Source organism: Ruditapes philippinarum, unplaced genomic scaffold (assembly GCF_026571515.1).
Source record: "Ruditapes philippinarum isolate M1 unplaced genomic scaffold, ASM2657151v2 ctg193_1_1_1_1, whole genome shotgun sequence".
NCBI lineage: Eukaryota > Metazoa > Mollusca > Bivalvia > Venerida > Veneridae > Ruditapes > Ruditapes philippinarum.
The window spans coordinates 199,592-225,918 of NW_026861762.1; the positions used below are offsets into that span (position 1 = coordinate 199,592).

The 26,327-nt window shown below is 32.0% G+C and overlaps 1 protein-coding gene across 5 annotated transcripts in view; it reads right to left on the reverse strand.

Moving 5' to 3' along the window:
- Positions 1-26,327, reverse strand: part of LOC132716733 (chromodomain-helicase-DNA-binding protein 1-like) — a gene marked incomplete at its 5' end in the record, with an annotated part of 32,477 nt that continues 6,150 nt past the window's right edge. For 2 of the 5 annotated variants that reach the window (XM_060700060.1, XM_060700057.1), the window contains 28 exon segments: positions 1-1,569; positions 2,847-3,017; positions 6,015-6,125; positions 6,654-6,836; positions 7,596-7,705; positions 8,130-8,235; positions 8,702-8,880; positions 9,591-9,962; positions 10,524-10,640; positions 11,408-11,558; positions 11,877-12,018; positions 12,448-12,587; positions 12,934-13,136; positions 13,823-13,941; positions 14,387-14,519; positions 15,730-15,826; positions 16,272-16,420; positions 16,943-17,092; positions 17,622-17,693; positions 18,375-18,527; positions 20,022-20,231; positions 20,433-20,568; positions 20,909-21,099; positions 21,665-21,754; positions 22,337-22,553; positions 23,087-23,402; positions 24,954-25,054; positions 25,632-25,854. In XM_060700060.1, coding sequence (XP_060556043.1) covers positions 1,440-1,569; positions 2,847-3,017; positions 6,015-6,125; positions 6,654-6,836; positions 7,596-7,705; positions 8,130-8,235; positions 8,702-8,880; positions 9,591-9,962; positions 10,524-10,640; positions 11,408-11,558; positions 11,877-12,018; positions 12,448-12,587; positions 12,934-13,136; positions 13,823-13,941; positions 14,387-14,519; positions 15,730-15,826; positions 16,272-16,420; positions 16,943-17,092; positions 17,622-17,693; positions 18,375-18,527; positions 20,022-20,231; positions 20,433-20,568; positions 20,909-21,099; positions 21,665-21,754; positions 22,337-22,553; positions 23,087-23,402; positions 24,954-25,054; positions 25,632-25,854 — 4,472 coding nt within the window. 5 annotated transcript variants of the gene reach the window in all.

Sequence of the window (26,327 nt, forward strand, 5' to 3'; positions counted from 1 at the left end):
TTTTCTTTTTTGTAGAAAATGATGCTTTTTGAAGTCCAGAAATCTTAGTTTATGAATCAACCGGAAAATTTAACCAATGCTTCTAATTTAAAACAATAGTTGGTGAGAGTTTACAAGTATCAATGAAACATTTGAGACATTGTATTCCATAGCAACTGTACACATATCTCCTTTTTTGTAAGTAATAATCAATAAAATATCTAACAAAGATTTTTACCATTCAAACTAAGATTTAACAAGGTCAATCAACATACATCATTATGCTTTAACAGAGCACTTGAAAATATTTGGCTGAAGCACTTATAATTCATGGCAAACTTTTTTCCAAGATGCCACAAAGTCACCGAGCTATAGAGTAACAAACTTACAGTAAGTAAACCACATACCCATCTGACAATGACTTGTCTTAATTGAACAATTTACATTTCAAATTCAAATAAGAAACAAGTTTATCATGCTGTATCAACATGGTCATGGTTGCTTACTTGCTCATTAGCTCTGTTAAGATGCCAAAATTCTCCAGAATCTAGAACCTTTATTTATTATCCCACTTTTATCTTTAACCACATCAGCTATTATCAAGGATCTAACAACCATCTTTAATCAGTTTTTGTTACTTAGTTGACATAAGAAATGTAAGTATATAAATATACACAAAAACATTAGTCTCGCATTCAGACAAACAAGTCCAGCTTTATACAGTTGAAGCCATCTTTCTTTAAAACATACAGAATCAGCACGTTCTGATCAATTTGTAAGTTTTAATAATTTCATATGTATATAATAAGGTGACAAAGTCCTACTGTTTGAATACTGTCTGCTATTCTGTTTGTAGGAAACTAACTGCTACCATGTGCAAGCCATTCATTGGTGAACAATCAATTATCAAGCCAGCACTAGCATCTGGTCAACTTTCAACTTTATACTATTAACTTTTGATTGCACACCCTCAAAGAGAAAACTGGTATTAAGCCAATACATTGGCTTGAAAAGTAAACATGAAATACACATTCTGCTGTTACCTTCAACTGCAAACACCTGGTGCAGAGATTTACGTCACCTTGCTTCTGTTCCCTCATTTCTCCAATCATGAACTTCAGTCATATTAACTTGAGTCATATTAACTTGAGTCATATTAACTTTAGTGATATTGCATTATTGTACACAGTACCAGCCTGCTGTTATTGTCTCACACTGAGAGTCATCAGTGTCTGATTTCAGTGACAACAACATGTCATACAGTATACACCATTGCACATTTTTTTATATCAACTATCTTTATGCCTTTTCCTATATCTAATGACTAACTTTTCACACGTTACTATTCACCCATTATCACTGTCTTATATATATATATGCCCATTACTTTCATCATACCAACACTCCATACATCACAGTCTTTTATTTATATGGCAAACCCGTTACCATAGCAACTAGGGTCAGTGGCGTTCCGGTCCAGTAAAGCCACTATCACCATGATAATCTTCAACTCTCTGTTCTTTCCGGAATCTTGGATCTCGGTCAAAATTGAAGTCTCCCCTTCTTTTACGTTCTGGTGGGTGGGAATAGCTATAAATAGAAGAAGTAACATATTCAGTATTTATTATCCCTGGCTACACTAATTTCTTAAATAGATTTGTCCCACTTTCAATCTAAACAAAACAAATCATTTTTTAGGGAAATTTTCAAAACATGACATGATTAAATAGTGAACTGTGTAGACCATGATCAGAGAGTATGGCACTGATCAGATCTTGGTCAGTGTTGATCATATAGTAAATATCTGTTGTCCATGTCCACTGAGGAGTAATGTAACAGACATAATAATATTTCTAGATCTTGAATTATATTCTTCATTACTTAAAACTTGAAGAGTCTATTTATCTATTCTCAGTTCAAAATATATAATACAATACACAGATATTATACATTTATTTACGAAGACAGAGAACAAGATTTAATCCAATTTGTAAATTTACTAATGTTAAAACATTGTACAATTCTTTCAAACATGTTCACTTACAAACACATTTTACAGTTTAACTTCCCCTTACATTACATCTCATGTAAGAACGAACGAAATTCTTAGACGAAAAATAGTAACATATTGTTAATTATTATAGTTGCTTGTTGCTAATAAACTGGTTTTCATTGAAAACTAAGTTTAACATGATATCACCTTATCTTTAGATTTCAATGAATTGATGGCATTGACCTTTAAAAGAATGCCCCTGCTACATGTACTGCTTACTTAGATTTCATTACTCAAATTTGATCCCTAAAAAGATCACATTCAAATAAATTGTTCACAAACATGCACATGAAGAACACATAACACAGTATTTCAACAATAACAAATAATAAAACTGCAGTAAGATAACTACTTAAAGCGGCAATAGCAGTAAATGGTGATCACAAATAAAATAATATAAAAAAATATTGCATTTCCTACAATATAAACAACAACACAAGAAAACAACTGTGAAAAACTACATACATGAATTCACCAACTTATATATAAACAACTATATTATTGAAAAGTATCACTAGCAGCAATATAAATATAAAAAATTCTGAATTCTTTGAAGATTTTTTAGCTTTCAATGATCTTTTTTGTTGTTATTAAACCATTTTCTACAAAATGTACAGAAAACTGGATCATTCTTAGCTCAGGATACATAATAACATTACTGGCCTGTAGTAAAAGGGATTGAAGAACGAGAAGTAAAACTAATGAAGTTCCTTCCCCAGTTCTAATGTATCTTATTCCTTTTGGCCTTACAATAATGGATAAATTGGGCTTGTATTTTAATGTTCCTAGATGATAAAAATTGAGAGTATCCTACCTGTTATTATTGGTAGTTTCAGACCGGGTCTGCCCTCCATATTCTCTATAGGGGTTAAATTTTCTGTAGTCCCCACTGCGCCCGTCCCGATAACTATGCTGTTGAGCATAAGAATTGGGCGGAAAATCACGGTGATTGTAACTGCCATGGCCTTCACGTCTATCATTAAACCTACGGAATATAATAGTGTAATTTCTGGTCACTTTTTTGTATCGAAACACGGGTGTCATTAAAAGGCATGAGTAACGGAAAGGGAAATAACCAGTGTACCTTAATGATTTTGTTGTCCCACCTCCATTTCTTCCCATAGCATGTTGTCCTACTATAACTAAATACTATACTAAACCTACCTCCCTCCTTTTCTCTCTTTTATTATATATATAAAAAAAATCTTCAATATTTATCCTACAAATGAACATGTATCCCTGCGTTATTCCTTCACTGTGAGAAGTACAATTAGTTCTCCCTTTTTTTTCTGCTCATGGGAGTTAATGACACCTCTAACAATATTTTTGAAATTGCAGAACACACAAAAAATATCATTTACATATGATGTGATTAGTGTAAACATGTGTTAGATATTCCCATCAATAGTGACATTCTTCACCTGGAGTAATGTTTGTGAGTGTCTAGATACTGTGATAAAACTGTGGGTGTTTTACACTTCAAACTTGTCAAATCTTAACTTGCAACTAAATTCTACTAAACACCTAGCGTTACATAGATTTAAGATAACATATACTGGTTTAGCCATACATTTTATATAGAGGAACTTAGAACTGAATATTGCATTAAACCCCGTGAAAATTTTATTTCAAACATTACTTCAAGTGCTCCTCATTAACATTTCCTCTTAAATAATTCTTGTTTTCTTCAGCTGACTTTGTTTATAGTAAGTGGCTGTTTACAGTAGTATATTTAACTGCAAGGTAATGGGACTATGATAATAAGCTTTACCAAGCTGGCTTCTCTTGTTATATGAAATATCCATTATAGATGACAAACCGGTAAGCTGTACGTCTTAACATTTTCAAAAGTTGCTCTACAAAGGGCCACCACCTGGTGATATCTAATTTTATCAAAACATTAGTTACTAAAATTCATTATTTCAAATAATTTTTTTTCAATTAATGGCAATAACTGAACCTGCATCCAAGGAAATTCTTCTCTCATTGTAAAATTAAAATCATGTGTTAATTGATGGGTATTTAAGGTTTAACATTTTAAGACTTCAACAAGTTTCAGTATTTTAATATCTGGATGAAAATGTTAAAACTAAGGGTGTAACGGTTTACCGGTATACCAATATATTGCAATATGAAAAAATAAATTTCGTACCGCGGTACGATTTTTGGAAAACCGGAATTTTTATTAAAATCATAATTTTCAATCAATTTCCTTCTGATTTCATACAAATTTTGCTTAAAATCTTTAATTGGCAAATTTTATTGGCGCCAACGTAAAATAAAAATATCCATCTAGTACACTTAAAAGTCAATAAGCAGCCGCATAACTTACATAAGCGGCCCAGATGTGAAAGGTCACATGCGACTAGTTTTGTTTATCAAATTGTGTGACACTTTACTTTCTATTTATTCCTTACATTTTTATTAAGTTTCTACTAAAAATATATACATATCATAATAATATATAATGTTACTCCATCTTTACATCAAAACATATACACCACAATACGTATTGCAATATATTGCAATACGCTTCAGCAAAATGGCAATATATTGCAATACGGTTTTTGCCGTATTGTTACACCCCTAGTTAAAACCTTACTTACACTTTAAGTTTAATTCAATTAAAATTCACATTTCAAATGTAATTTTTATTTCTATACACATACACCATGCTGCTCTTTCATTTTCAATGCTGTTACAAACTAAACTTAGCACATGCCAACGAAATAACATTCAACATGTCAATACAAGAAACAACACAGGCTGCTGGGCATGCTAAAACAGGTAACAAACATATAAATATATACAGAGATTGCAGAAGTAAGTAAAAAATTTGTTGATAAACTGACATTCATCATTTTATTCATGCTATAAATGCTTACAAAGACACATTCAGATATAAGGTCATTTTCATCTGCAACTTTCTATAACATAAATCACTATGGGGAAAAATATGTTGCAAATTTATTATACTTTAAGATGGAAGATTAATACAGAGTTAAATAAGAGCTGTGAGATGCTCAGTTCTCTTAACTATTTTCAATTCTGTTCACAAAGGGTAACAATTCAGATGAACTCCAAATACCAAACTCAGTCTGTGACCTAAAAATATGATGCTGAAGACATGTGAATACCTCCAGTGGTTGGGCAAATAGAACTAGCAAGTAAAACTTTAAACAGGGATCTGTTACGTTAAACCTTAAAGCGGAGTGGTCTACAATGGGCACAGTTTCCATAAGTATTTCAAATATTGATAACATGATAGTAAGTTCTATCATGATCATCGTAATTATCTATGGTATAACAGACATTCCAGTAAAGACAAATTCACTTTAAACATTAAACTTATGATGTTAACAAAGGGGAATAATTAAGTCTAAATCCCTTTAAGAAATGCAGCAAAAAACAAATTTGATAATTAAGGCATATGGTAAGTATTAAGTGAATACTGTCAGTCGTTGTGGATATTGAACTTGCACACAAAACAGTTATACTTAAAGTTCACAAACAAGTGTTAACTCAGTCAAAATCCAAATTAAGATTTTGGGCCTTGTCAGAAAAAACAATTTCCATTTCATGTAAATATGTTCCAATTCAAACTTTCAAACTTTTTTGCCCTCTTTTGGGAACAGGTCCAGTTCCTTTTTTTATAATCTTCATATTAAGGCAAACTGAGAAAGAATACGCCTCAACAAAAACTGAACATTAATTGTTGAATTATAATTGCCACAATTTTGGGGAAAAAAAACAGTATTCTAACCTGGGAACTTTCTAGTAAATTTACATTACTGTGTGTAAAACATCTCAAATATTTGGATTCTTACAGGAAACATAAACCTAGTTCAAAATGCCTCAATGTGTTTAAAGAGAAACATTCTAAAATAAATGACTAGAAGCTACTCTGGGATAAAGTCAAAAAATAAAAGTACAAACAATATCATAATACAACATGCAAAGAGAAATAAGGGAAGTAACTCACCCTCTATTGTCACCACCATAGTGAGGTTTGTGATCAGAAAAACGTGTATGTTCGTGATGAGAGAATTGTGCCGAACTTCCACGTGAATACGAGCTGTTGCTTCCTTCATATCTAAAATTTATCACAATAAAAATATTTGTATTCTTGTATATAACTAATAAACAGTTATTTGTGACATGACAATGATAAAATCAAATGACAGAGCTTTCAAAGTTCTACTGAACTTTACATTTGTACATTGCTTCTTATGAAAAGTTTTTTTTCCAACTTTTAATCACCAACAACTATGTATTTCAGTTAAACAAATATTCTATCCAGATAATATTGTACACTTTTAAATCATATTTATGTTAAGTGCAACATAATATATATTCATGCTGTTAATTAATTAACAAATTTATTTTAGTTTGATTGTGTTGGAAGCTATAAGCTTATTGAAACACTCTGGAATCCGTTCCTGGTACCAACCAGTACTAAGCAATGAATGTGAGGTTTCTTGCTCAAGGAAACAACTGCTTGCCCCTGACAGGGTTTGAACCCACGCAGTCAGCAATCCTGAGATTACTAGTCTGACGTGTTAACCACTCGGCCACGCCACCACTCAATAATTCAATAAAATACATGAAAACAAGAGCTCACCTGTTTCTATTGTAAACATTTTGCGAGTCCTGGGCATGTCTATCTAGTGGACTTGATCTTTGCCATCTATCTGACGGGCTGGATGTGCTAGTAGTTGTGTTATTAAATGCATTACGGAATGAGGTGACGTGCGATGTGTGAGCATTTGATGATGATGACTGTGTCCAATTACTGTTACTGGAACTGTAGAATTACAGAGAAACATTGTCAAATTCATTAAATCATTTTAACAATCATTCCATAATAATATCTATTTCTTCAATAAAGCATCAGATAAGATATACTAAAACATCAAACCAAACTCATTTAGATTATCTTTAGTTGACTTTATAACAATAAATACAAGTGTAAGTCAGAAATTTACATTTATTCTAGACTAATTCATCATTTTGGTATTAAATTCCGAAACTCAACATATTTACCATATCACAGAGTAAGAAAAATGTACAGCTAGACTGGTACATAAACCTTGGTCCTTTAGAATACTGCACTTCAACAATACTAAGAGAACTATTCTGCCCTTAACATGTCTTTTCAATTTAAAGATTATTTTTACACTGTGACAACCTACCCCTACACCAATTGTTTTAAGTCTGTCACTTTTTAATAGATACAATATGAATTGACAGAAAGCTGTACATCAATGGCTCTAGTCCACAATTAACTATCTCAGGGTGAGAAAAAAGTGCAAACCTTAGACTGTCATATTTAGTTCTACAGCACTATAGACAGGCTACCCTGCTCATATTTCTCATTCAATATTGATCTGTTCAATATGCTGACATATCAAGTTGTTTCATACTAAAAGTTTTTAGCAAATTTACAAAGGAACACCAAACAATCTTCAAGACTTGAATCACCAAAGTTGCTTACATGATCAAAAGAATATAAAATTACCAAATGTACAAAAAGACAATACTGAAGTATAAAGTTTCCACGTACCTGTCATGTTCTATATGAGGCCGTTTGGCATTGTATGAGTTGGATTTAACATCTTCATGAGAACGTTTGTGATGTTTATCATGACTGTGTGATTTTGACTGATGGGAATTCTGTATATAAATAGACAAGATTATAAATATACAAGAACTTAGAAGAGAATGTATCAAATAAATAATAAATTTAATAAATATTTGTTTACAATATTGTTATATTCTCAGTCAAATGTAAACATGCCCCTCTCTTTTGTATACTTTATAAAATAACAAGAAACAAGCAAAAGGTTAACTAGCTAAATTTCTTAAATGGTGTGAACTAACCAGCTTTCATTTATAGATCAGTCTATTATAAATCTTGGACATACTAAGATTAAAATTAAAACTTAATCTACAGTATAGAGCTTAGTTGAGACTATACAGATACTATATTGGTTGTAAAGGTTAATTGCTACAGGTTCCTGCAAGACCAGGGTCAATAACAATTTTCCAACTATTTTCTTATACAACATAGTGACACAAGCTGCTAAATATATCTCACCTCATCTTTTCTTTCATCATCTCTCTTCTTCAATGCATGTTTATACAATTTGTGTAATTTCTTTGCATCAAATTCAGTGAACTTAGATACAAATATCCATAAATAGCTGTAAAAATGAAATAAGTAAATGCTACATTTTTACAATAATTCTTGCCACTAATTATTATGTATTTATTTCATCAAAGTTAAACAAATGGAAAAATAATGACTATATAGATATGATATACTCAAAATTAAGCCATTTAAAATGTTATCCTGATTGCCACAGAAAACAGCAGTGCAAAGTTCTTTTTATTCTTTTACAGAGCAAAATTGTGACAAACATTTTTGAAGTGAAATAAAACAGTGCATAAGCTTTTACCATTCTAATTTTATATATGAACAAAATATCTTGTATATATATACAGAACATTGATCAATTCATATCAGTACAATCAAAACCCAAAGTTCAAGTCTAATTTACATGTGGACTTAAATAAACCCGAGCATTCTTTACAAATGAGCACCAATATAAAAGGTTACAACTACAGCACAAGAGAGTAATAGATATTGTAGTATACAGAATGACTTACAAGCGCCATTGTTTGATCTTCTCAGGGTCATTCATGTCAGCTAGACATTCATTAATCCTGTCACCAATCTTGAGCAAACACTGTCGTGTATGGATCACCTGATCTCTGTCTGACAAACCTTCCTCTGGATTATCTAGACGCTTTAGTGAACGTTTCACTGGCCGCATCTTCTCCTTACACTGTATCAATTCATAAATACATGTATGTATATTAAAGGTCCATTTAGCCACAAAAATGATTGTTTTTTGTTGTTTTTTAAATCTCGTAACTTTATTTTTGGTCCCATGCTACAATTTCTGAAAATGTACTCATTGGCAATAGAGCTGAACTTTTGTCTTAGTTCACTAGTACTTTAGTCAACAAATTCACTAGTGAATTAGTATTTATTATGGAAGTCAAAATATAGCTTTGTTTATAATTTGCTTCCTTAATGACAAATGATTTTACATTCAGTGCTAAATGGTAAAAATCCATTATCAAAATGTCATCAAACATATTCTTGCTCCTTCTATGGAAAAAAATATTCATTTCAGGGGCATAAAAGTTGCACATGATGAGTGTAATTTTTAAGTACATCAACTGTAGCATTTAACAAATGTCAATTTTTTTTTAAATTTATTAATTTATTTAATTTAATTTATTAATTCAATAAATATTGATAGTGTTTCAAATGGAATTTTCCATAGAATATCTAACTCATGAACATACAAGCATGGTCTAAAAGATTTTTGAGCAATTTGTACAAGTTTGACAAAAAGCTAACATTATTACATTTACAAGACAACTATTCAAATATTGTTTACCAGCCCAGCAACAGTTACTTTCAATACCTTTAAAAGTATACAAACAGATTTGCACAGACTTGAACATAATTAGAACAATTCCTCACCTCAACAAAAACTTCTTCTGGCAGTTCCCCATCAAACTCTCCATCTTGTGAGATCGCAACTGGTTCGGCACTAGCGGTAAAATGCATCGGACCAGCTTTACTTTCCTTAGTTTTCTTCTTTTTATCGTCCCTTTTCTTCTTCTTTTTATCATTACGATGATGATGATGATGGTGATGATGATGATGATGATCATGGTGATCAGATTCAGATTTTTTAGCGTCTCTATCACTTTTATCTACTTTTTTACCCAGTTTTTTACTAGTTTCGGGAAAACTTGTATTTGTGTCATTCACACTTTTACCACTAGAATCTGAATCATCCATATTCTCATCAACTTCTGCCTTTGATTTCACTTTCTTTTTTCTCCCCCGCTATAATGAAAGTAATAAATATATATTAGCTTTGTTATTCCACACTCACTGTATTACCATCTCTGGCATCCATTCACATAATTCCCAGCTTGAAGATATCACATAATTATGCTATTTCAGATCATAACCATTTAGAAGACATATGGCTTAAATCTAGTTATACTAATGGAGTGAAATCCAACAAATACTCAAAGCATTACATAAGGTTTGTGTCTGTAAATGAGGAGAGAAATTAATATCCAAAACAACCAGCTTTATTTTAACATGGGAGATCAACAACCTTGGCCAAAAATAAACAAGAAATCCACACTTTACATAAAAATCTTATTTGAGATATAAAAAAATTAAAAGACACTTTATATAACCTTTATCATCTACATGCTAATAAAATGAAAATAAAATCAAATACATGAAATAAAGTCCATCAAACTTAACCAAGGGAAAGAACTCACATAATATTACTAGAACAAGAAAAAGTTATGTTCTAAAGCATCTTTATAAACAAAATGAACATATCTTAAATATCAAAAAATATAGTCAATAATTCAAAAATGGACTTACACCAACAGGTTTATTTCCTCCCCCACCATCTAAATGTTTTTTTAAATTTCGAAGGAGATAATCAGCTCGCGTTTGTAACTGTTTAACCTGAGGTTTTTTATCCCCATCTGGTAAAATCTGAAATAATGAAAACATCTCTTGTCAATAACTGTTGTTTTTTTTTCAAAATAACCCATACACGGTGTAAAACAGTAGACCTGGCAGATTTATACTTCTAAAAGTGCAGGCTGACAAGATGACGGCTTAATACTGCTGGGTGCTCTGTTAATATATTCAGCATTTGATCTGGAAATTTAATCAAGGCAATCTATTATTAACAGAGCCAGTCAGTTCACTGGATACAATCATCATGCTAAGTAAAGATATAAGGTAGGATTGTGCTGAAGTATGAAATCAGCAAATAAATCATAGAATTTACATAACAATAATATGCTAAGCTGCAATGACTTACAATAATTCAAGTATGTTGTGGCTATTATATTCCTATGTTTGTATGTCACCATTTCTTCATGTCACTCAATCATGACTTGTTATGAAAACTTTGTATTCTTTAACAAAATCAAAATACAATTTAAATCACATCAGAAAGATAGAAACATATTTAACTCAGAAATAAAATGAGCAGTGTCACGACAAAACCAACATAGTGGGTTTGCGACCAGCATGGATCCAGACCAGCCTGCGCATCCCCGCAGTCTGATCAGGATCCATGCTGTTTGCTGTCAGTTTCTCTACTTGTTCTAGGGTTTGTAAGCAAACAGCATGGATCCTGATCAGACTGCGCTGATGCGCAGGCTGGTCTGGATCCATGCTGGTCGCAAACATATTATGTTGGTTTTGTCATGACGCGGCTCAAATATCAAACTGAGAGAGAAGATAAATACCTTATCATACAAGCCAAGCTCTTGGTCCATCTTGATTTGTTCCCAGTTTCCCATACCATAGTCGTATATGCCCTTGAGAAGATTTGAATCCTCCTCAACGTCCCAACTGCAGTCCCAATGTACCATCTTAGTATGGAAGTCTACACGGAACCTACATAATACAGGCATACTTTACTTTAATAACTCTGATAAAACTTTACATTTGAATACTTTACAATAGTCATTGAAATCTCAAAATAGATACCCTTTTTGTCAATAAATATTTGCAAAGACAATATGTATGTTATCAAAATAATTACTTTTAAACTTCTTTTCTATATGTACAGAGCTGATACTTTGTTGACAATCTTCATCTTTAAGTTTTCAATGCAAAAAGGGGTAGATCTGTAACTATTTATAGTCAAAATACTTTTTGTTTACACATCCTTTACTGTTAGTATTTTTATTCCAGACACCTCCTAGAACTTACTTTTTACGTTCTGTTTTGGTTTTAGGTATATATCTGACTAAGGGTTCCAGTTCAGCATTGGCTTTCAGGATGGATTGAACATTGACAACTACACTTGCAATTTTAGATGAGATTCCACGAGGTCCTTTCTTGTTGCCTGTCCCTGAAGTAATAAAAGACAAGTGTCTTTACACAATATAACCAAGCACATTATCTTTTCAACCTTTTATGTCAAGTACAAACATAAAATTTTAGCTAACTGATTAATACATAATGTATTAACAAAATTTGTTACGTAACAAAATTTGTTCAGTAAAACCAGTGGTAAATTTATGTTTGGGACAGATTTTTAATGTGTTTATCTCTAATGTGTAAACAGACAGCATACATAACAATCTTATTAGTCTAATACACTCTCTTGATCACTATTTACTGACATCTTAGACACTTTAACAATCAAAAAGCTTTAGGATGCAAAATGAAAATAATTTTCAACATACGACTGGACCTATCAATTTTACTCTTGAATTAATATATGTGCATGTATATTCTCTATATATTTGCTATTTCAAACAGAGATGTCCAGACCCACCTTCTGGATTCTCCTGTTCCTGTTTTTTGGCATTGAAATCTTTGACAGCTTTTTCACAGGAGGATTTGAGTAGTTCTGCTAATTTTCTTAAATCTGATTCTGACTGTCTTAGTCCGGCGTCACAAGCAATATCAATTAACCTGTAAAACATAGCCAAACATTATAATAACCATATAATTATATAATTATTATCTATCTGTAACTCTAAACAAACAAATCAAGAACAACTATGAAGTTTTACAGCATTCCTAAAACTCTTAAGTAAATGAGCAAGGCATTCCTTCCGATGTAATTGAAAAATCTATTATGCTTCAATGCAAATAATTCAATAAAGTAATTCTAAAGGAATAAATCCATCCAACTGTAGGTAGTTTGCTGAACACTCAATATTTAAAGAAAAATATGCAAATTAGCTCTTGTATCTTCATCAACCCAAAATAGTTTATTTCTGTATGTCCTTAATTTGAACAAAAAAGGAACACTAACCGTGACAGTGGATCACCATATTTCTTGTAGCTTTTGATAAAACGTCTAATTTCAGCATTGGTAAATCCTTTAATGCTATCATTTTTACCAGCCCGAGGACGACCACGTTTCTTCGGTCTATCATCATCACTGCCAGATTCAGAACTCTCAGAATCATCATCATTGTTCTTTTCTTCATCATCAGAACCAAGACTTTTTTCCAACTGCATAATAAAAATAAAGCTATTATGATTGCAGCTTTATCTCGATTTACTGTAAAGATTTGTACCTAACAAAGCTAATAATGAGCACCATTAACCTGTGAAACTGCGTATGTTACAAAATGCCAACATTTTGAATTTCAACCAAAACAATTTCTTATTTCTCACTGATGTACAATGTGTTTTAATCATGCAAAAATTTCATGGTAAACAACACAAAAAAATCTCTTGTTTAAGCAATATGATAGTATATCAAGACAAAACCTTTTTTAAAATCTACCATTAAAAGTACTCATTATAGTGTATAAGCAGCAATTTCATGAATATCCAATAATGCTTTAACATTTTTTTAAAAGTTACACTGACACATTTAGGCTAATACTGCAACATAGCAGCTTTAATGATGAAGGAAAACACAACATGGTTTCGTTATACCCCATTATTTCAGGTACATAACAGGTCTGGGTTGCACCCATCAGAATGTCAGTTTACCTATCTTTCTTAACTAAATTCCAAACAATATTCTAGCCTGAAGAGGTGAAAGGCAATGATTCAGTCAGTAACCTCAATAATTCAGCTATTCTAGAGTACCTAACATATTTGACTGACTATTCCATTATTATTCAGCAAGGTATCTCATATTTCATTATTATATCAGTGGGAATATCTAATATGATATAATGGTTAACCTGTTGTATGGTGGTTCTCTGTCTAGGTGGTAGATTCAGCTCCAGTAAAGCTTTCTGTCTTTCTTCTTCTTCTACACGATCTATATCATTCTGAGGTATTATCTTGTCCCAATCTTTACCTGTAAATATTATATACAACATAAAATCATGACCACATTTATTTCCTAAAATGTTAGCACTGTGTAATTAATTAACAAGTTATATTATACTTTTTTCATTTTTAATACATGCATTACTTGCAACATGGAAGCATATTCATATTCTGATATCATATAGTGAGAAAACATCTTACTTTTTTATTTCAATTTACCTTCTCCTAAATGCATTTCAAAATAATCTCATTTTTCATATAAATTGAATTATTATTTCCCTCAATAAATTTTCTCTCAATAAATATATATCTTTTAATGATTATGCACCATTTATGATAATTATTAGTTCATGTTACAGGATATTTTTGTTAAAGAGTGAAAATACTGCTCAATCCATCATAAGCATCTATCTAATCTGGACTAATCTTATACAAAGATGATCAATAGTAAAATCTGTGGACATAATAATTACCAGTTTCAATTTCCTCATCCTCCAGGTTTTCAAAGCTGACAATCTTAAACTGTGACAGAGGCTCATCACGTACACCTTTATTCTCGTCCATTTCTCGTGTTTCAGCCTGCTCTAATATCTCATCTATATCAACCTACATGTATACACACACACACATTTAACACATATATTATACAGTATACTTTTGACAAAATATAAATTATCATTTTAAAATAAAATCAGAGTATAATACCAATGTTTTCATACAAAACTCAACATATAGATGTTAAATAAACTGGCTAAACTCTGGTTCACCATAACACTCTAAATATTTCTTGTTATTTGAAGCTCTTAGTCATTGTTTTGTTGGATTCACAACTTTCCAGCTTTACTAGAAGAGAATGACCCTCGATGCATTATTTCAGGCACAAAACAGGCACCTGAGTAGAACCACCAACCTTTCTGTAAGCTAACTGGATAGCTCCCTCTTTGACTCTTTGTTTGAACTGCATTGGTTACCAATTAAAGCTAGAATCAATTTTAAAATACTATGTACAATGTATAACTGTTTTATGGGCAATGCTCCGGTTTATCTAACAGAACTGTTACACAAGCCTGTCATAAAAAGACCAAATCTCAGATCTGTTGATAATATGGATTATTGTTTTGCTGTCCCCTTTAACAAAAGGAAAACATTTAACGACAGAAGTTTTAGTACCGTTGGTCCAACTCTCTGGAATAAATTGCCTTTGTATATAAGACAGTCTTCGACTTTGGACATGTTCAAGAAAAATGTCAAAACCTACTATTTTAGAGATTTTTACGCATTGTTTTAAGATTGTGATTGGGCTGTAAACTGATCGAGATGTGGAAATGTGTTTAAAATTTTACTGAAATAACCATTAATTTTTATTTTCTTTTAAATTATTTTTTATTATTATTTTTTATAACTATTTTTTTTTTAAGTTTTTAATACTTTATATTTTACACGGCTGATATCTTTAACTTATTTTTTTGTAGTTCATTTGTCATGCATATGTGTTTTTTATCTATATGTACATACTTTTATTATCCTTTTGTACAACGCCTAGAAATAGGCGTTTAATTAAATAAAACAGTTTCAGTTTTTCCCTCACATGAAAGAATTCCAAGTCCTTGTCATGATTCAAACTCACAGTAATGAGGGGCAAATGATTTCTAGTCAGCAACCTTAACCACTAGTCAATGGAGACTCCACAACTTCGGCCAAAGGACTTAACCATACAACAGTTTAAGCCATATCTAATGTAGAATTTATGAAAAATTAAAATCACTGATAGTGTTACACATGTATTATAATATAAAGATGATGGGAAATAAATTACCTGTGGCTCTTCATCATCATTTTCTTCCTTGAACAATTCTTCAGCACCAAATTTAAGAATGGAGTTCAACTCGTGTTTACTAAATGGTACCTTCCTACTATTGAAATAGATAAAAAATACTAGTAATACATATAATATAAAACTGGTAAATTCAGGAAATCAGCAACCAATGATGATTATATAAGATTTTAATCATTTCAATTTAAATAAGATCTTTCTTAAATCGATTTAATCTATAATGCATTCTTGACTAACAACACTTATTTTTGCTTCATAAAACTCAGACGATTGTTTGCCATGTCTTATTAATTAATACTATACTCCAGTATATGGTTGTTATCGCAGTATTTTTCTTTAAAGGTAATTATTCACAAGCACAATAATACAGTTGACTTTGTAGCACAAGAGAAGATCATAGGACCAACAACCTAGAAGGAAATATGAACACCTTTACCTTTAAAATGGGATATGAAACATTATAACAAGGGCTAGATGAGTGAAAAAGAAACAAGATAGGTAAGAATGTATGTAATTGGCAATACCTTGATAGATCACTATCTTTATTGAGTACAGTACGTCCTGTTGTGTCCATACGTTGTATAACAAGGTGATCCAGCACCATTTTACGTTTGGCTCTCTCAACTATCTCCTCCTCTACACTGTTCTTTGTAACTAACCGGTATACAGACACCTGTTTAACATATACTTATAATTATATCATCTATGCCATGTTCATATATTATTATACATATACACATGTTTATCACATACCCGTGCAGCTAAACATAGTGTAAAGAGGCGCTAAATGTTAGCTTTACACAATATTCTCGCTATTGAAAAATTATTCTTTTTCAATTCAAACAGTCTTTATTTTCGGTATGTGATAAATAGAATAAAATCATATTCAGCTCGCCAGAGGCTCGCATTCTATAATTTTATTCAACTTACACTCTTTCAATATCCTCTATATATTATAAATATAACTTTGAATAATTGTCAAAACAAATACAAAAGATTTGATGTATCAGCTTTACTGGTTTTGTTGTTCTTTATTTTGTAACTGTTTGAATTGCTGATTTCACGATTTTCGAGCAAACAATTTTTAGAAGTCATGAAGATTGATTATAGAGGCATATCTGACTATACAGCAATAGAGACTGGCCTAGCTATATAATGGTGACATAAATATAACATTCTCATAGAGTTGGCTAACCTGATTTTTCTGTCCTATCCTGTGTGCCCTGGCCTGAGCTTGTAGATCATTCTGAGGGTTCCAATCACTATCAAATATTATCACAGTATCAGCAGTGGCAAGATTAACACCTAGACCACCAGCCCTCGTTGAGAGCAAAAAACAAAAATCCTGAAATAAGAAATACAATAAATATGTGATAAAATATCAATTATACTGAACATCTAAACAGAATAATATTAACATGTTTTGTATGACAGACTACATAGAATGACATTAATAGTAATTCAAAAGAAATCTTCTTTATGAAATATCCAGATAAAAAATCTTTGTTTGCATAAAACATCTAACACAAGAAAGATATAAATGATTAAATAAGTTTTAGTAAAATTATTCTTTCAAATCTGAACCTACACTGGCACTGTTTTATTTTACATATCTTATTGGAAATCTTTCCCTTTCAGTGGGTTTGAATTCAATACAACAAACACTTTAAAGGAAACTTGAAAACTAACCATAAATTAGCTAGGTAGCTTTTAACATAAATTCAATATCCCTGACAGGGATACTACTTTGAAATAACAAAGAAATAAATAAACAGCTAAATTATTATTCTTATTATTAAGATAGTATAATAGGAATAATATGGAATCAAGAGTCTTACTCCTATCTACAGTACTCCTAACTTTAAGAAACTAACCTGAGATCCTTCAGCATTGAAATGATCCAATGCTGACTTTCTTAAATCTCCACGAATGGACCCATCCAGTCTCTGAAATACAAATAACATCTCAAGTTGTACTATATATTGTGAAGAGCCAGGATATATGTCAGGGCCCTAAATACCTTATAGTGGACTGGGGCCCTCTGGTAGGAGAATTTAGCTTTGTTTTGAAACATTTATATTAAATAGGAAAGTTAATGTAAAATTCCTGAAACTCATTACTTATCAGAGAGTCTTCATTCAATTAAATGAATAAAAGTGGATCAGCCACTTACTTTCAAACTGACATAACTATTTTTCCTCAAAGATATATTTTTTTTTTTTTTGGTGGGGGTTTTACATCTTTACGTCACATCAACACAATATAGGTCATATCCCGACGTTCCAGCTTTACTGGTAGAGGAAGACCTCAAGTGCCCTTCCGTGCAATATTTCAGGCACGAACGGGCACCCGAGTAGAACCACCGACATTCCGTAAGCTAGCTGGATATCTCTCAAAGATATAATGTATTTGATTAAAACCATAAGCAAGCTGTTCCTTATATAAAGTATATTGCATTTCTTGTTTGATTTGAACCTACAGCTATGACAGCAGCATCTTGGAAGTAAGCACATTTCACCAGACCCCAAGACAGTTTCTGATCAGAACTACCATTGTGTACAAGAATTTTCTTAAGCTTAGTAACACATAATATAAAATATCACTAGTCTATAAACAAGTAAACTTACTTGGTATTGAAAATGTCGAAGTTGGAGATACTCCGAGACTATATCAAGTAGACGGACCATCTGGGAGAAGATAAGCACTCTATGACCTTTCTCACGTAGTCGTAGCAACAGTTTATCTAGAAGAATCAACTTTCCACTCCCTCTAATCAATGTCTGAAATATATCACACAAGTTTCTTTGTAATACTGTGAACACATTACATATAAGTAATCAGTTTTGGCACAACTGTTTCAGTTAGGAATATGGTCCAATGATATATTTTTTAGTTAAAAACTTTTAAATTTCTTTAACACTGTTAAGGTCATTTGTCACATTCCTGCTTTAATAGTAGAAAAAGTCCTCAGATGCCCACTTGTATATTATTTCCGGCAAAAAGCAGGCACCTGTGAAGGACCAACGTCCAACAATGTCCGGACAGGACTTGAACTTAAGTTTAAAATCAGCTACCTTAACCCCTCGGCAACTTAAAAATTGGCTATAACTAGAAATGTGTCCATAGGACACGGATGCCCCCACACGCCACTGTTCTTAATACTTTAGGTCAAATATTTTTTTGGACTACATGTGCCACAAGTTGAAAACTAAAAATCAACAAAGGGCCATAATTCTGTTAAATTGATCGCAGCAAAAATTCCTTCCTTTACTACCATCTACACATGAAGGTTGTTCATCCCTGGAAGTTTAAGCAAAATCTGCCATCCGGTTTAAGAGGAGTTGCGTTCACAAAATTTCTACATAGTATATAGTGAAAAAATCAACAAAGGGCCATAATTCTGTTAAATTTGGTCGCAGCAAAAATTCCTCCCTTTACTACCATCTACACATTAAGGTTGTTCATCCCTGTAAGTTTAAGCAAAATCTGCCATCCGGTTTAAGAGGAGTTGCGTTCACAAAAATTTCTACATAGTATATAGTGAAAAAATCAACAAAGGGCCATAATTCTGTTAAATTTGGTCGCAGCAAAAATTCCTCCCTTTACTACCATCTACACATTAAGGTTTATCATCCCTGGAAGTTTAAGCAAAATCTGCCATCCGGTTTAAGAGGAGTTGCGTTCACAAAAATTTCTACATAGTATATAGTGAAAAAATCAACAAAGGGCCATAATTCTGTTAAATTTGGTCGCAGCAAAAATTCCTCCCTTTACTACCATCTACACATTAAGGTTTATCATCCCTGGAAGTTTAAGCAAAATCTGCCATCCGGTTTAAGAGGAGTTGCGTTCACAAAATTTCTACATAGTACATAGTGAAAAAATCAACAAAGGGCCATAATTCTGTTAAATTTGGTCGCAGCATAAATTCCTTCCTTTACTACCATCTACACATTAAGGTTGTTCATCCCTGTAAGTTTAAGCAAAATCTGCCATCCGGTTTAAGAGGAGTTGCGTTCACAAGATTTCGGGACGTACGGACGGACGGACACTCGGACGGACAAGTGCAACGCTATATGCTCCCACTCTGTGGGGGCATAAAAATCATAAAGCTATCATAAAATTTTTTTTATTAAAAAGATTAATCATATGAAAAATGAATGCAGATTTTCATGCCTTTGAAACATGTCTATTTTTAAATCATAGTTATGAAGAGTTCAATATAAAGAATTAAGTAGTAACTCACTCTAATGTATTACTTATACAAAACATACCTGTAAATGATCATTTTGGTTATACTCAGTCTCACTTGGACGAACTAAAAATGCATGATTGCAACATTTCTTTAACTCCATGATAATGTTAACAAACGAGGAGCAACTGCCCTTTAAGCCTTTGTTTAACTCTTTATAATTCTTCGTCAAGATCCATTTATAATACTGTCTTTGTACTGATGACATCTCTACACGTAGGATCTGCTCAGTCTGTAAAATAAAAATATTATCTGTGTCATTACAATTCAATTGCCAAAAACAAAATGAGATTGGAATTCCCTTTAATTCAGCATCGTAAGATAATTTGCTTCATTGATTAAAATAGAACAATTTACATAAATTATTCATCTAAAATTTTTGAATCAGAAGAATGCTACAAACAAATGGAAAATCACTACAAAATACACATACCTTAGCAGGGAGAGATTTTTCTACATCTTTCTTCACTCTTCTAATCAAGAAAGCTTCCAACTGTTTGTGAAGTAGAGCAAAACCTGTCTTGTCTGCACGAGAATGTTTGTCTTCAAAATCTGACCATTTGGGAAACCTGTTCATTCAAGGAATAATGTTTTAGGATATCGTTAACTAATCATGTTTTACAACATCAAATACAGCCTATTTCCTAGCACAGTCAAAGGTGTTGGTTGCACTAATTTGACCTAAAAGATGCTTTATGCAGTATAATATTCATGTATCAAAACATTTGACATCACAAAAAATAGTGATTGCTGTTATATAATCAATGACAAGGTATGCAACAGCCTTACATACAAGTGCGAAAATTATAAGTGCGCCCATTTTTAATGTCAAATTTATCCCTGGCTGGTAATAATGCTAGAATTTCAGATAAATATCAATGCATTATCTATATTTATAATCCCACTTACTTTTCTGGCATTATAAAATGTAGTAGGGCCCAAAGTTCCTTCAGTGAATTCTGCAGTGGAGTACCAGTGATAAGTAGGCGGTGGTTTGACTTGAAATCCATCAATGTTCTATACAGAAGTGAATCTGTGTTCTTCAATCTATGAGCCTCATCTACAATCAGCTCTGCCCAACTAACAGCACCAAGAAATGACTGAAATATTGGGAAAATCTCACCATTATCTTTACAAAAGCTTGTATATGTAACTTTTTAAAACTGAAAATGACTTCTTTAAGTTGCAAGATCTCTTGTTTCAAGATCTCACAACTGAGCTTAAATAATTATGTTTAAACTGATGCAAAACATTGTCATTCACCTAGGTTCTGTTGAAAAGGAAACAATCATTTTTCAAATGAAAACCAGAAAGAAAACTTGAATGAGCACTTATAAATGTGATTACTTTAACATAATCTTTATTTCTCTCTCTCTAAATAAATACATGTTTAAGTTTTATTGCTCTTTTTTCAGGCATATGAAATATTGGTAGATGCATATAGTGAGTTACATTAATTTCGTTTTATTCAACATGTTTTACTGATGACATTCTTAAATAAAGGTGGTTTCAGTGTAAAAGTTCAGCCTATTTCTTTTTTCTTTTTTTTCAAAATATTTCATAAGAAAATCTCTTGCTGTAGCATAATGATAAACAATCAGGAGTATGTAATTTGAATAAAACTTGGATTTAAAGACCAGTAATAAAACCTGTATATATACTAACCTTATCCTTTAGAAGGATTTCATATGTTGTAACCAATACATTAAACTTTAACCTCTTATTACCAGGATGACACCACTCATAGTCTCGCATCTGAAAAAAAAAAATTATATGTTTAAACATTTCTTCAATAATAGCCCTCACCTTTATCTGGTCACACAGTAGCAATATAGAATGGACTAAAAGATGTTTCTACCAATTCTATCACAACACTTTTCTTTACTCAAATCTCATTTCATTGATCTCATTTCACACTAATTCTTAAACACGATTTGCTAGATTCTAAATTTTTAAAGAACTTTTTTTAAATTACAAACAGAAAATATAAGTCTCACCTCATTAGTATGATAATGAAGGATATTGATTATACATTAACTTTACAGCTAGTTGAAATCAATTTCATTCTAACAAATGGCAAACAAATTTTAACAATACTTTCAAAGGGGTAACCAGAGAATTGTTAAAGGCAAAAGTGATTTTGGTTGCAAACCAAAATGCCCAACTCACAATGTAAGTCACTGAGCAGGAATTCTATAATGTGATTAACCTCAAAGGGCAGCCACTTCATCAGAGAAATGTTCATCTATAAATTAAAGCTCAAGCTTTTTTTATCATTGTCAGCGGTAATGTTACAAACAGGTGACCAAGAGATCAATTATAACAAAGATAACATACTATGTTTCTACTGTTGACATCTCCAAGGTAGATAATGACATTCATTTCGGGACACCAGTTTTCAAATTCTCGTTGCCAAGCAACCACTGTAGACAAAGGTACGACAATTAGAAATGGTCCATAGAGCTGATAGGTGTTGTAGAGGATAGCTAGAAAACCTATAGTCTGAATTGTCTTTCCTAAACCCATCTCATCAGCTAATATAATGCTGTTATCTCTAAAACCAGAAAAATATCTTACAGTTAAAATGTGTTATGATAAGAATGAATCAACAGTAAACTAAATGAAAATACAAACATTGTAACACTTGTCACTATTCATATTAATTTTTGTAGTATAAAAATCAATTTTTCATTCAATATTTCTTTACACTGTATAATGAATTACTTTTTCATATGCAGAGTCAAAATGACATTGGCGTTATCTAAAAATGTTCGACTGATTACTGGAGAAACAAAGTTGTCAAATAAACTGCCTGACTTTTCATTTTCCGATTTCAATATGTTAGCCATAATGTAAGCATGGTGACAGGTTGACTCCAAGCACTTCTTATGTATCTTTTATACATGTGCACATTAGCAGGCATATAGATCATTCAGTTACTGAAAACTTCCAAACACTGTCAAGTAGTACAAAATAAATAGTCCTCTTACTGTACTATATGCTGGCCTCATTCATAGTCACACATTGTTTTAATCTTTTTTAATAAAAACACCTCAGGAAACTTAGGCTTAACATATCAACACTTACTTTGACCATGAATGCATCAACCAGTTAACACCATCCAGCTGATAATCTCGTAATGTAAGCTCTTCCTCACCACCAATAAACCCGGGCTGATTTTTTAATGGTAGGTATTTTGGACGGTTCTTCAACACCTTTGAAAGCTTGGTGGGTATTTTCTGAGACTTGTTCCTCTGGTAGTAACAATCTATCATATCTTGAAACTTTCTGGATAGGAGATCACCATCTTCCCAGGTGCACTCAGAATATGGCAGGCCATTCCATTTGCAGAGGTAGTCGGGAAATCCATTTTGCTCATTAGTGGTTTTTTGGTTTGAATGAGCTGAAAGCGAACAGGCTTTTAGCAGAAAGGGGAAAATATAACAGATGCTGTAGACAAATAAGGGAATTAATGAAAGAGTGCATAACAATAATGGCCAATGTGAGATAACATTATGTCTCAATAGAAACAAGCAATTATCATAGTATTGCAAGCAATCCATAAGTCCCCTACCGGATGGAACCCCATCAACATTCTGAAGGGCCATTGGCCATTCACTAATGTTTTTATAGTAAATTTGTTGGAAAAGTTCTTTAAAAGTGATCACAGGAAACAGTTTTGTTGAAAATACAGACGGACTGAAGGACACTCTAAATTTAATATTTGAAACATCCGTTACCAAAATATAACAATTTAAAAAGAAAAATTCTTAAATAGGAGATAACTCTGGAATTAAAGATGCAATTTCATAAAAATTTTCAGCTCTTTTTGACTTATCACAAATATTGTTATATTTGCCATGTTTTAAGCCTATTTGTTGCCAAGGCAACCAATATTTTTTCAAAATGGAAGAACAGATAAGACATGCATAATCTCAAGACTGCCATCTACCCATATGTCAAGTTTCATAAAAATATTTCCAGTACTTTTTAAGTTATCACTGGATTTAGTTTATGTGTAAAATTTGCCATATTTTCAGTCTATGTTGCCATAGCAACCAGAATTTTCAAAGAAAAAGATGTGCATAATCTCCAGACTGCCATCTACACATATTACAAGTTTCATAAAATACTTCTATTACTTTTTGCGTTAACACTGGATCCAGTTTATGTGTAAAAATTGCCATATTTTCAGTCTATATGTTGCCATAGCAACCAGAATTTTCAACATAAGAAGAAAAGAAAAAGACGTGCATAATCTCCAGACTACCATTTACCCATATTTTAAGTTTCATAAAAATATTTCCAGTACTTTTTGCGTTATCACTGGATCCAGTTTATGTGTAAAATTTGCCATATTTTCAGCCTATTTGTTGCCATAGCAACCAGAATTTTCAACATAGGAAGAAAAGAAAAAGACGTGCATAATCTCCATACTGCCATCTATCCATATATCAAGTTTCATAAAAAATATTTTCAGTACTTTTCAAGTTATCGCGGGATCCAGTTTTGTGGACGGACGGACTGACGGACAGACAGACAGACAGACGGACGGACAGACGGACGGAGGGTAAACCTAAAGTCCCCTCCGGTAAACCGGTAGGGGACTAAAAAAGAAACACTTAATTACTGGAAATTGTTACACCTAAATAAATAAAATATTTTCAGAGCGTGCATGTTGTCAGTTATTTGATTTTATATTATACAGAAATATTCTTTGCATGTGACTTGAAATAAGTCTGAGGATAAACAGATCAAATTTTACATTGAGGTAAACATAAAATCTACCAGTGCAAGCAAAGATCAGCCAGCACTTTCATGCCATCTCATCATGTTCTGCACTGTTTCCTTTTCAGTCAGTGCACAAAAAAAGATTGACTTGTCAATTTAAGATATTGGGTGTGTTAAAGGTAAAGGCACAATTCTATACAACACAATATGGCCAGAAACTTACATATTATTCTTTCAACAAGAAGACAATTTTTGTAGAGATCTTCATTAAATTCCATCTGTATATCAAAGTATTCTATATCTTCTGGTGAAGCAAACTTCTTCCTGTAACACAAAATGTCTGTCTTATAATAAATGAAACATTGACAAATTAGCGTATGGTGGACATGCTTGTAGAAATACAACACAAGGACCATAATGATTACACTGAAAATGCTCAATTTTGATGTCAGCTGTCTACCATTTTTGTACCAAAAGCTAATTTACAAATTCAGTATAAACTTTTTCTTTCTTTAAATACCTCTAAAAAATTATCTCAAACTGGGTCAACCTCCTTTCTTCTTCTAATTTATCTAATTTACATTGCAAAATTCAAGATAATGCGCATCAATTCCCTTTAGGATAAAAAATATAGTATTGAAAGTTAGGACCAAATAAATTAACTAATTTTATTTCATACCCAAGTTTTATCTCAATTTCTTAATGAAAGTTTTTGTGTGTACATCAGGGGTGTCCATTAAGTTCCAAAATTTGGAAGTCAGAGACTGCAGAATGTCTTACAATGGAAGTCATATGATATAGGAAAAGAAGAAAAACATTACATTTCAGAAGTCACAAGACAAAATCAAGGAGTTAATGACTTCCATTAATCGGAAACCCTGACTAAGTACATATCACTTACCACTCATTAATTTCATCCATTTTCTTTATATAATTATCGAGTCTTTTCAGACCATTTATCTTCATCTGACGTAGGTTCTCCTCAGATTCCCACGTGTTATGTATATGTGCCCAGTTCTTCCATTTTATAAAGTACTGCACCTCTTTAGGTGTGTCCTCAGGCAGTATTTGGTTAAGGTCACCATTTTCTTCAATATTATATATCGTGGTTCTCTCTCCTGATGCTTATTATAGAAATAGGTAAACGTAAGAAATTTTGGAATATTTAATCATGAGTTTATATGAATATTCATCAAAGAATCATAGAGAAAAGGTTTTAATATAAATTTCTATACAAGATAGATACCACTTGATAACAGAAGCAGCCTCTGTTGAATTTATTGAAAGTTTATAATATCAAACAAGAATAAAAACCCTTACAAATATTTCATTCTTAAAAACGGGGGTTACTTATAGAAGTATATTTCTTTCTCTTTCCTTTTCTTTTTTTTAGCTTAAATAAAGCCACAGATCTGAAAGATATTAACCAAACTGTCCGACTTTCAGAAAACAACAGAACTATTATTTATAGTTTGAATCTTTTGTTTGCCAGTGAAATTACCATTTTTAATGATTTCAGTCAAAGACTGTTCAAGACATTTTATATCATGCAATGATAATATGACAAGAAAAGGGAAGAAGAAACTTGTTTGACAAG